At 43.1% G+C, this 11,980-nt stretch overlaps 2 protein-coding genes across 2 annotated transcripts; both read left to right on the forward strand.

The window, feature by feature from the left end:
- Nucleotides 1-274: 274 nt before the first annotated feature.
- On the forward strand, nt 275-7,376 carry LOC309890937 (ubiquitin carboxyl-terminal hydrolase 42-like; the record flags this gene model as incomplete). Its single annotated transcript, XM_082785328.1, has 12 exons — nt 275-503; nt 1,253-1,453; nt 2,046-2,156; nt 2,316-2,418; nt 2,623-2,690; nt 2,847-2,917; nt 3,449-3,531; nt 4,450-4,561; nt 4,939-5,079; nt 5,274-5,374; nt 5,838-5,979; nt 6,660-7,376. The coding sequence occupies 12 exons, from the start codon at nt 275-277 to the stop codon at nt 7,374-7,376; spliced, it is 2,079 nt and encodes a 692-aa protein (XP_082641454.1).
- A 30-nt stretch (nt 7,377-7,406) lies between these two features.
- On the forward strand, nt 7,407-9,475 carry LOC309890938 (uncharacterized protein; the record flags this gene model as incomplete). The annotated part of the gene is given in 3 exon segments (XM_082785329.1): nt 7,407-7,420; nt 8,820-9,399; nt 9,401-9,475. Coding segments are annotated over 3 exon segments (669 nt in total).
- Between the last annotated feature and the right edge of the window lie 2,505 nt (nt 9,476-11,980).

The raw sequence follows: 11,980 nt of genomic DNA on the forward strand, positions 1-11,980 counted from the left end.
TGTAATGGATTAAAATCCTACGGAAGGGAAAGAAATGGCATCAGCCACTAGTTCTGCAGAAGCGAAAAGTAATACTGATAGAGTTTAGATGGAAATTTTCACTTTGTGTGTTTAGTTTGGGGATTCTTTTTAAATCATTCATACCAGCGATTTAGTTCTTAAGGCTGTTTCTTTGAGATTAAGTGACAGGACTTCTGTTACTCTTTTCTTCTTGGAATGCTTCTTGATAGTCTTACGTCAGCCAGAACTTCTGTCTCTGTCGCAGATGTGAACAATGACCGTAGCTAAGAAGCCCAAATCTTCAAAGCCTAAAAAGCCCTCTTCAAGGCGGTCTGGCAAATCCAAGAAACCAAGTCCTAAAATACTGATGTCACGCACCGCCAACTGGGGCCGGATAGTGCCTGCAGAAGATTCAAGCCAAGTCTTTGTGGCCGAAGGACGTGGAGGTGCTATTTACTGTAGATCATCTGAAAAATCTAAGGCTTTTGCCCCAAGAGATCTAAGTAAGTGTGCGTTCTATCCTGCCTCCATTGTCTTCAAAGCAAAAGTAGAAAATGCAGTTCTTACTTGTTGCACTGCTAGAGAAGGGGACTACTGTGAAGAAAGACTTCAAAAGCGAATCCCCTAAGGCAACTGAAGTGACTGATGTTACAGAAATTAATTTTGATATATTTACAGTCAACAGAGAAATATGGGGAGCTTTTTGTAATGCACAGATTCCTCCATGTCTTTTCTGTTTTGCAGAGAAAAGTGTTTGATTGTTGCTCTTCACAGCTTCCATTTTTCACAGGTTTTTTGAAGGATAACATTGCTCAGGAAAAAATCTGGTATCTGTAGGGGTACCGTCATTCCTAGTTCCTAGTTTTTACGTTTTTACCGTATAATTTCAAGTCTAAGTTTGTGGTTTAAGTTATAATAAGGAAAAAAACAGTAGTTGAGTTAATCAGGTTAAAGATTATAGATGGAGAGGAACTTGGCATTAGGTGCTACAAACAGAATGGCAGTTAGCCTTGCCTTAGAAAAATTAAAATGGTTGACTAAAGTTTTTTTTTTTTTTTTTTTTTTTTTTTCCCCAAAACATTGTGTTGACCAGCCAATTTGAATTTGTTGGTATTAAAGCTGTCTGCAATAGGTTTTTCTTGTTTGGATTGTAGCTAGCTCCTCTAGGTGCTCCTGCAGAATAGTACTTTTTTAAATACCTTTCTTCGAAACAAACAAACAAGATCTCTTTTTAAATTTAACTTTCTTGCAGTCGTTAATGATGGAATTGCTCCGCCACAGAGCATTCTTTTTCCACCTGAGAAGATTTGTATGGATTGGCAAGAAACACAAAGTGTTGGAGTTGGCCTGTACAATCTTGGCAACACATGTTTTCTTAATGCTACTCTACAGTGTTTGACCTACACACCCCCACTTGCCAATTACATGCTTTCTCTTGAGCACAGCCAGTCATGTGAGTACTTTCTAACAGTATTTTGAATCTGTTGGATAGCTCTGAAGGTGAAAGAACAGCAGTGATTCTGTGAGATAAGCTTATTTGCCTGATTTTACCTGTAGCAGCTGGCTTTGAGCACTGTATTAGCAGTGGGCTCCGAATAGCATATGGAGTGCAATTAATGCACCATGTTTTATTTATTTAGTTATTTGTTTGTTTGTTTGTTTGTTTGTTTATTAAAGGATCATTTATTGCTTCATGGGAATAATGAAGTGCATTGGACAGTAATGCATTTGGTAGTAATTTTAGAGAGTAATACATTTTGCAGCCTGTGGAGTTCACATTCCTGTCAGCCTTTACAACTGCGACTTTGCAGTAGTCTTTTAGATTTCTCATCACAAAATGCATTTGAATACAGGCTTAGTGGATATTTTTCTTCTGTCAAGTTGTGTGAAATGAAATGTTACAAGACTGTTGGGACATTGGCATCTTGGGAGAATAGAATGTAGCAAGGAGAGTGGATATTGTATCTATAGTTTAAATTGTACTTAGATGTTTGTAGTTCTGGATATTTCGCTGGACTGGGATGCTTTGCTCTTTCACTCTTCAGGTCGTGAACAAGATTTTTGCATGATGTGCACGATGGAGACTCACATTAACCAGGCCCTGCGTTGCACTGTTGATGCCATCGAGCCTACGCATGTTATCAGTAATCTCAGTCGTAAGTGGCTTCAGATGTGTTTCTTTTCGATAGCTTGTAATCTTCAAATAATTATTTGATGTGTCTAAGTGGTTTTAACACTCCAATGAAGAGAGATTTTAGAAATACAAGAATGATTTCATTTTTAAATGAGGTCAATACTATCATCTTCTTATTTAGGAATAGGACAACATTTCCGTTTTGGCAGTCAAGAAGACGCACACGAGTTCTTGCGCTATACTGTTGATGCTATGCAGGAAGCGTGCTTGAACGGAAGCACCGAGTAAGCATAAACAAGTTCACTTTCATACATTCTCTAGCACCTTCTAGTCCTTTATTTACTCTCAGAAATGATCTCTAGCACCTTTTAGTGCCTTATTTACTATCAGCAACGCAAGTCTACATCATCCTTGGTTTTCATCAAACTCTTTGAAGAGTTAACTCTGTGCCTTAAATCTTCTGAGGTCTGATTATAATTTATTTCCAGATTGGACAGATCTTCTCAAGCTACCACCATCATTCATCAAATATTTGGAGGATTTCTAAGATCGAGAGGTACTTGAAAAAATATTCCTGTCCTTAGAACTGATCTGTGTCTTTTGTCGGTAGTAAAGCAGTCTGTAGTTTGTCTAAAGTAGTATCTGTCAACAACTTGAATTTGGACAGTTAGTCTCCTTCACATAATGTTAAGCATTTATATTTTGCTTCCAGTGAAGTGCTTGAATTGCAAAGCAGTTTCAGATACGTATGAGGCATTTCTTGATATCACTTTGGATATAAAGGTAAGATGTTTTCTAAATATAATTCATGATGTTTAAGTACATGCATAACTTTCTAAATTAAACTTGTTTAACTTAAAAAACCAAACCACATATAATGTTAAAACATAAGAGCTTGGTGGTGCTAAGGAAGTGGATTGGACTTTCTCCTTCCGTGGAACCCATGTAAATAGTCTCCACATTTGTATTGGGTTTAAGGGGAAAGAATTCTCTTTCTGCAAAAATTATAATGCTGTCATACTTCTTTGTTGTTCTACCTCAATATACATCTAATTGTTAGACTGATGAATTTGTCCCCAGTATTGATGACAAAGCACACTATAGATGCTGTGTAGGCAACTGGGAAAGTATTTGTTCCAAAGTCAAATGCCTTCCAGGTGAGGTCAATGCTGAGCATGCTCTTTCTGCCTCCTTCTTCACAGTGCTCCTAGTAGATCGCTTGAGTATGTTAGTAAGATTCTCTTATAAACTACTAGTATGTGTCTGGAATTTTGAATTACGGTGACTTTGCGCTCTTCTTTCTCGCTGCTCTAGGCGGTTTCGTCTGTTAGCAGAGCTCTGGAACTCTTTGTGAAACCTGAAGAGCTGGATGGAGAGAATTGCTATAAATGTAGCGAGTAAGATTTTGACGACTTAGGTCTTAATCCTAGATGTCAGTTTTCTATGTTGCATGACTCTGTTGGACTACCTCTAAACTTTGGATCTACTTACAAGTTTTGTGGAAGTTTATAAAAGACTTGGATTTTTGTTTCTTTGGAGGGGGGAAGTCTTGTTCATAGGCATTCCCTATGGGTTTGCAATTCTCTGGCTTGTATTTTGCCATCAGAATTCAAAAAGAGCTACTTTTGTTCTTTCTCTTTATTAGCTCTCGACAGTACTTTTCTTGATGTAAACTGCCCAGTTTCCGTTGTTCTCTGGGCTAGTGGCTAATTTTCACTGCTTACACCGTAGGTCCTACCTTGGAGCGGGCAATGTGTCAAACTGAACTATTTTGTTTCAAAGGATGGCAGATGGGTTCAGTGTCTTTCCAGACAAGCTCAGTACATGAAGACTTCCTACTGTTAAATGTCTCCCTCCTGTAGAATGACCATGTGTTTCTGTTGTATTTTTGATGTTGATAGTCGACCTATGTTGGAGATTATTTGCAATTTCTAGCCCTGGGGACCAAGGCTCTCTCGTTCCGCTTTCAGTATTTGTATTTCCCTTGAAAGCTGAAAGAATGTATCCAGGATTGGAGTTCAAATAGCCACTTTTGTAGACCAAGAAATGGTACCTTGCCATCCAACCTGGTCATACCCTTTTGTGAGAGATTCCTGTTCCCGCTATGCTCTGAGTTGTTGGGAAAATTGACCTTCTTCTGTGTATTAACAAACCTGACACGCAGTGCATGGGTTTATGAAAAGAAAAAAGACCAACCTATTATGCAAGTAAATATCATTCAAATAGCATAGGCATGCGTGAGACATTAAAAGGAGTTTGTTTTGGGGGCAAAAAAAGAAGATGCCTTCAAACACTTATCTCTGCTTGTTTTTAAGGTGTAAAAAGATGGTTCCTGCATCCAAGAGATTTACCATACACCGTTCTTCCAAGGTTCTCACAATATCACTGAAAAGATTTGCAGATTTCACAGGTGGAAAGATCAACAAGGTATATTTACCACTGTAATGCAACTATATCATTGCGTAATGGGACATCCCCCAAAGCTGAAAGTTGTTAATATTTTCAGACAATAATTGTAGACTAACGACTATGGCTTATTCTTTCTCTTAATATCAATAAAGTTCCCGCTTGACAAGAAGCATATGCTTTCCTCTGAGAAGGCTGATTCATCAGGAAACAGTTCTCTGCAACTTCTAGTCTTAACCGTTGTTTATGGGAAGACTTATTTGTAGTGAATCAAGAAATATATTCGAGAAATATATTCTAGAAATCAATTCTAGTCTGTGTTTTTTGGAAGTGTTTTTCTCTGGCTAGTCCACGAAGTACTCTGGGATAATTTTTCTATCTTCTTGATGTCTCTTTAGGAGGTGAAATATCCGGAGTATTTGGACCTGAGAGCCTACATGTCGCAGTCAATGGGAGAACCACTGCTCTATGCCTTATACGCGGTGCTGGTACATCACGGTGTCAGCTGTCACTCAGGACACTATATATGCTATGTAAAGGTAGAAGTCAACAGCATTTCTAACAGGGTAAAGGTTGTGCTGGCAAACCAATTAAAGCATGACTAGCAGCTACTGTTTCTAGGGAAAAAGATTTCATTATATTTTTATTTGACATGTGTGTATTTTGTTCCTACCCGTGATTTCAATTGGAAAACGTGCAATTCACCTAAAGAAATCGTTGTCTTTATTTGCAGGCTGGTAATGGACTTTGGTATCAGATGAATGATGCTAAAGTAGTGCGTACTGACATTAAAAGAGTTCTTGGTCAGCAAGCTTACATACTTTTTTATATCAGGTAATAACAAATTTTAAAATGTGTTCAGAAGAGATTTACTTTCCTGTTATTGATATTTTTCTGTTTTGCAAGTGTTTTTCTTGCTATCCCGGGAGAAGATTATTATTTGTCTAATTCAGTTCTGTCTAACCTGAAATTCTCTGTGTCGTTTATTGTCTTTTGTTGCTTGGCCTTAAACTGCAGCACTTGTGTAAATTGCTATCTATGTGTTATCTGTAGCTGGCTACTTTAGAGAAGGAGAGAAATGAAGGTCATCTGTGGTGTAAGAATGAATTATTGCTCTGCAAGTGATAGTCTTAGTAGGAAGACTGTTCTCTACTTTTCAGTCTGTAGTCTTGGCGAAGCCTTCTGTGGAGAAGGCTTCCATATCGTATGAGCTGTTCCTCTAAAATGATAGGATGGGATTTAATCCAAGAGTAGGCTGAAAGAAAAACTAAACTACGATCACTGCTCTTTTCTGAAGGCGCTATGATTTGACACTTGGAGAACGTGCGTTTTACTTGCCAGCACCATCTTATCCCTGTTCATTCCCTCCTGGTCAGCAGGGGGCTAATAGTAAGCAGGCTGGATTTCTGGGACCACGACTTCTTCCTCATATGATTAAGGTAATTCAGGGAAGCGGGAGGGCAGATAACGGCACCAAACTGCTAGTGGGTTTGGGGTTTGGTGTGGGGTTTTTTGTTTGGTTTTCGGCATCTTAGTTTTGTTTTCCTTCCCACGCTGCAGCTTTCTTCACAGCCCTCATGCTACAGCCAGAGTCATTCAAACAGTGGTTACTGCTAAATTGTGCAGCCATGCGACTCCATTACTTTATACCTCCAAGACAGCTTTCTAAAGCACAGAGAGCTACGCTCTTTGACTATTTAAGCAGAGTGTACTAATCCTCAAATCATTTAAAAGAGGACTTGTTTTTCCTATCCTCGTCACTTTAGCTAAGACAGGGAAAACTAAATGTCTTATTCCTGAGCACCAGAACGATTACTTCAGGCTTTTCAGGGTATGTTTAAAGGGGAAAATAAATATATTTGGGAATAGCAGCAGGTAATGTTAAGTTGCTTGGCTGGTTTTCAAAGATGATGTTAATTTGATACCAATCTGCAGTAAACCAAAAGCAGGAATTGAATACGCTTATTGGACTTGCATTTATCCTTAAAGGGCAGTGTGTTTTTCTTTTTAGGTGTTAAGACCATTTGTAGAAACACTCAGTAGGAGAGTTTTGTGTTTCAAAATGTTACATGCAGTGTTTGCGTTAATCCATCTTGCAATTTCTTCTTTTTAAATACAGAATTCAAGCCGTTTAAATGGAAATGGATCCATAAAAGAGGACACAAAGACCACTGGTGTCACCCTAAAAAGGCCATCTTCAGCACCACCAATGGCCTGTGTTCAAAACCAGGCAATTACCAGGCCTTCAATGACTGATACGTCAAGAAAACAGAAGATCACCATCAGTATTCACAATAAATTGCCTGCTCGTCAGACTGTGTCACAGCCTGACTGTCTTAGCAGTGCTGTGGAGGATGAAGATCTCTACCAGGCTGTTCCTTCATCCACAATTACAAATTCGGTAATGCAAATGAAGCAAATGCAAACAAACAAAAAAGTTTCTGATGAAATTTTTGTGGAGCCAACAGTGAATGAAAATCCTAAACTCAGCTCTGATAACACAGTCCCTTATGGTGCAGAATCTTCAGGAAAATCTGAGGAGGAGTCAAAGGGCTTATTTCAAAGGAATTTGAAATGCAATGCAATGTCCTCTAATGGAATTTTGGTTGGAAAGGTAGTCCGTACATTGCAGCATTCCAATTCTTCCTGTCAGAATGCTGACAAAGGAAGATCCCAGCATGAGCTGCCAAAAACAGATTCACTAAATGGTGCTATTAGGTTAGTTACTGAATCTAAAGAAAACGGACTGAAACTTGATGATTCCACTTGCCGAGTTGAACCTGTTAAACCTTCTGAGATGTTCTTTTCTAAAACAAATGGATCGCTTGAAACATAGATTTGCTCCATCGAGAATTTCTCACCTACGATGTATTCGGGAGTGTTTATTGTGTTCCTAATTCAGGTGAAATACTGAGAAAACACAGCACACATGTGATCGTAAGACTTTGTGGTATTATCTCCTTAGAATTTGCAGACCTGAGCTTACATTAGAACTTGTCAACTTAAGCTCAGCTGAGATAAAAATTCCTAAGTTTCCTAAAGTAGATTTTGGGGGGTGAGTTGGGGTTATCTTTGAAGTGTAGATAATGCATACAACTCACAGCGGTCTTGCTTACCATTTAATGGAGACATTCTGACAAGACTAGTCCTCAGTACTACTACAAATAGTATTTTTTTGTCTGCTGACTTGTGCGTTTTAATTGCAGATGCCTGGAGCTATGCCTTCAGTCAATCGAGAAGTCATCACGGAGTCCTTCAGAGCCAGCCAGCTGAACAGCTTGTCAGAGGAAATGAGGTAAAATGAGCACAGTCTGATTAAGACAAGACTTTATGGAAGTTCGTTACAGTTTTATCTGTCTACTAATAGTATTTAATGGAAGGATTTAAATTAGTACAATTCCATACTGTGTGTCCAGTGTCACGAACAGAACTAATGATCAGCACTGAGCATATCACTCTGATGCAGGTTGGTGCCTCAAGGAGAACTTGTGTTCCTTTATAGAATGTTTTTCCATTTTTCTCCACTGTCTGGAGAAACACTGGCTGTTCCCCGCTCGCCCCTATGCCTTTTTTCTCAGAGCAGCAGGTGGAAGGAGACAGATGCGTTTGCTTTTTTAGTGCAATGGCTTCAGAAGCAAGAGGGGAAAAAGCACTTTCTCTGGGAGCTGAAGACGGTGTCCTAATCACAGGAGAGGTTTCTAAATGGCATATCATTGCGAGGGTTCCTTTAGTCCGGAGGTTTTTGTTTGTTTGTTTGCCTTTGGAAGGTTTTACTCTTAATATTCACGTCCTTCAGCAGAAGTGAGAAATGGGTTTTTATTTTATGCAGTGTTGCGGAACCTCCGAAATCTCCTGGGAATGATGAATACCTCGCCCAGTACCAATGTGATGACTGTGGAGACAAGGAGAAAGCAAGAAGATCAAAAGAACGTGACCTCATTTCAAAAGAAAATGTTTTGTCCGGCAAAGAGTCTTGTGAGCCTGGTGAGAAATTGCGGCAAACTTCCTCTCTCAAGTCTGACACTGAATGTAGCTCTAACAATCTTTCTTCCTTAGCTATTGCAGATAGACGCCAAGATACAAAGGACAAGACTAAAACCACTGAGAAAGAGCATTACCGAAGCAAGAGGGAACATGCTCCTAGTGAAGAGAAGGAGAGTCAAAAAGCAGGTCCTTCCAGCAAGAGGAGGTGTTCTCAGAGCGTGGAATTTGTTGAGCAAAAGAGTCACAAGCAGGAGTACTGGGAGGGAAGCAGGTACAGATCTTTCCCTCGTGAAAGAAACAGCCCTGAGAATGGCAGAAGAGCAGTCAAATATTCAAAGTACAGATCTGGCAGCGGAGGAAGATCAGAACAAGGTAGCAATAGGTACTACCGATCCAAAGGGGAAAGAAGTTGGAGCAGAGAAAGATACTATCGAGACGAAGCACGGAGATGGGAAAGATGTGGCTATTACAGTGATTACTATTCACCTCATGCGACAGGAGACAGTAGAGAGAGAAAGTTCTCTCACGGCGATTCAGCCTTTGACAGATCGACTGCAACTTACTACAGCAGGTCACATAAGCATTATCATTACAAAAGCAGATGGCCTCACGGTTCCCTCTTGAGAGAGGAAGATGTACGTCGCTTTGGCACACCCCGAGCAGACTTGCATCGTTGCTCGGTACCTCAGCAACATTCCGGAAGACATTCTCGTGAAAGACATGCGCTTCCACCTGTGTCAGCTCATTTGGAGAACTGTCGCCAGAAAAATGAAACAGAAGGAAACAGAAAAAGAAAATATACCCGTGCAGAAGGTAGTGAAAGTGAAATAGAAAGGAAAGACAGAAAGATAGAAAAGGAGCTTGTAGGTGGTGAAAAAAATGCAAAAATATCACAAGTTCTGGAAGAAAACGAAGTCTAAGGATAAACATGGAGAGAAGGATTCCAAGTAAGCAAGGATTCCGGCATACTCCGCATTTTTTATCCTAATTCTTTTCTGGGTGCTTCTCATGTCTTCCTTTTTTTTTTTTTTTTTTTTTTTTTTTTTTTTTTTTCTGGTAGTTTCTAAGTTCTTTAGATAGCACCAGCTGGCTGGGGATCATGTTGTTAGGTTGATCAGTGAAGACAGGAAAGCTCTTGCTGAATTGTGTCAGAGCACTAGCTTTGGACCACATAGTTCGAATCACATCCGTACACCATTCCAGATTAGGTTAAAAGATTTTTTCTGCTTGCACGTATTCCAGAGCTAGCCGTTGTTAATGATCTGTGTACAAACCAGGACCTATGGTCCTTCAATCTGACGGCTTAAGTTTGCTGCATCTAAAGTAAGTTGTGTGTGCACAAAGCACCACAAAATAGCTGACATGCTGCAAATCATCACCTGTGGTAAAATAAATCAGGTTTCATATAGGCAACAAGTGCCACATCTTTTTTTCCCTTTTTAACTTGCATGTTTCTTTCAGACTTCATGATTTGTGTTTCTGTGCGCTCCGCTTTGACAATGCCAATCGCAAGCGTAAGAAAAAGAAGAAAAAGGAGAAGAAAAAGAAGAAAAAGGAGAAACACCAGGAAAGCAAAAGGCTCCTTGGAACACTTAGATCCTCGTTTCCAGAAGATAACGCGGGAGAAGAAGGAAGAATCCCATCCTCCAGATGGCTCTTCATGTCAGTAATGCAGAAGTGAGAGCAGTAAACAACCTTACAAGGAAGGGAAGACTTCCAGTGCAGGCGAAAGCAAGAAATACTGCTCCATCGCATCCAACGACTATACTAAAGGTAAGCGGCCGCAGCGTGTGTGAGGAATTCCTTTTATATTAATCTCGAGATTATTTCAAACAGTCTTGAAGTGCTTGATGACTTAACAGTCTGCAGATTTATTATCAAATCAAAAAAAAACCCCACTTGGTAGACTATTTTTTTCCCAGTTTTGAATGGCCACTAGGAAAGAAGGCCTGAAATAAAGAGGTTAAAGGCAAATGGTTTTCATTTGGTTTGATGATGAAGTGGCAAACAAGAGGAAGAGTTGCAAGCTCCCTTCTTAAATTCAGTCCAGCCAAGTAGGAAAAGTAAATGTGGACGGACAGCTGTATCTTGGCAAAGAAGATAGTAGGGAGCAAGGAGGTTTAGCAGTCAAGATGGAAGGTGATGCCATGAGGCTTAGAGGCTAGTAATGTTCTAATGAACATGGCCAAGTCTTGCGCTGGGCAGCCTGCTTGGGTCCAAAGCCTGCAGTCCTCCCCAAGATGTCGGCGAGGGGCTGGTGAGCCGTTGGGACGGAACCCCCGTTGCCCGGGTTCCCCAAGCAACCGCCCCACTCTCCAGCCACCATGGCAGGTCCAGCAGCCGGCTCCCGCTCCTCCCGGGGCTGCGGCCCTGCTGGCGAGCCCAGCGCCCCAGAGCTCAGCCCAGCGGCCTTTTTCCCACAGAGGGTTTCCCCAGACGGCTTCCGCGGCTTGCGCAGACGCAAAACTCCCCCTTCGTCGTCCCAGCCGTGCCGCCAACGGTGGCTGCCTGGCTGCTGCCCTCCCTCCCCGGAGCGACGGCGCTGCCCTTGCAGCCCCCGCAGGTACCCACCCTCCCCTCCGCGCTGCCCCAGGCCACCGTCTGGCACGTGGTGCCGGGGGTCCAGGGGCAGGTGCTGCAGCTCCCCGCCGGGGTGCAGCTGCCACCTGGGGGGCACCTCCCAGCCCAGGGGCACCACCTGCAGCTTGGGCAGCTCCCCGCCGGGGGGCAGCTCCCTGCTGTGGGGCAGCTCCCCCACACCGCTCCTCCCTGTGCCCCCAGTGTCTCCCAGTGGGGACAGCCCCTGCTGACGGAGACGCTGGTGCCCCAGGATCCCCTCTGCTTGGGGCCCAGGGCCGTGCTCCAAGGGGAGCTCCTGCACCCCGCAGGCACCTGCCTGCTGCAGGCTCCTGCCCACCCCGGCCCCCCCCCACTCCTCGTCCCGGGGCCTCCGCTGCGGGGGCAGGCGCTCCCCGCGCCCCGCACCCTGAGCAGCAGCTGGGGGCAGCTGCCAGAGCCCTGCTTGCACGCCGTGGGGCTCAGCGAGGACCAGGGGCCCCCGCTGCTTGGCCCCACTGCCCCCGAGCCTGCCCAGGCTCCAAGGACCGCCAGCACCCAGACGGCGACGCCCGACGGTGAGTTTGGGGCTGGCACAGCCGGCCGCTGGGCGCCCCACACCCAGGAGCCATGGGAAAGCTGGCATCGGGGGATGCCTGGGGGATTGCATTGGCTTGCTTTTTCCTCAGCGGCGACACTTGCAGAGGTGCCTGAGGAGCCCCTGGAGCTGCTGGAGCTGGGCACCGATGCCTTCACTGATGCCTTTCCCCAGCTGGCAGGGGACAGCCAGCAGCTGCAGCACGTGCAGGACCAGCTCCCGGCCGACCTGGACAGCTCCGGCTTGGAGGCGCAGCTCAGCTGCCTGGATGCCGTGGAGCCCCAGGACGCCTTCCCCGATTT

This window comes from Aythya marila, assembly GCF_965140915.1.
Source record: "Aythya marila genome assembly, contig: HAP1_HAP1_SCAFFOLD_170, whole genome shotgun sequence".
NCBI classification, from domain to species: Eukaryota; Metazoa; Chordata; class Aves; order Anseriformes; family Anatidae; genus Aythya; species Aythya marila.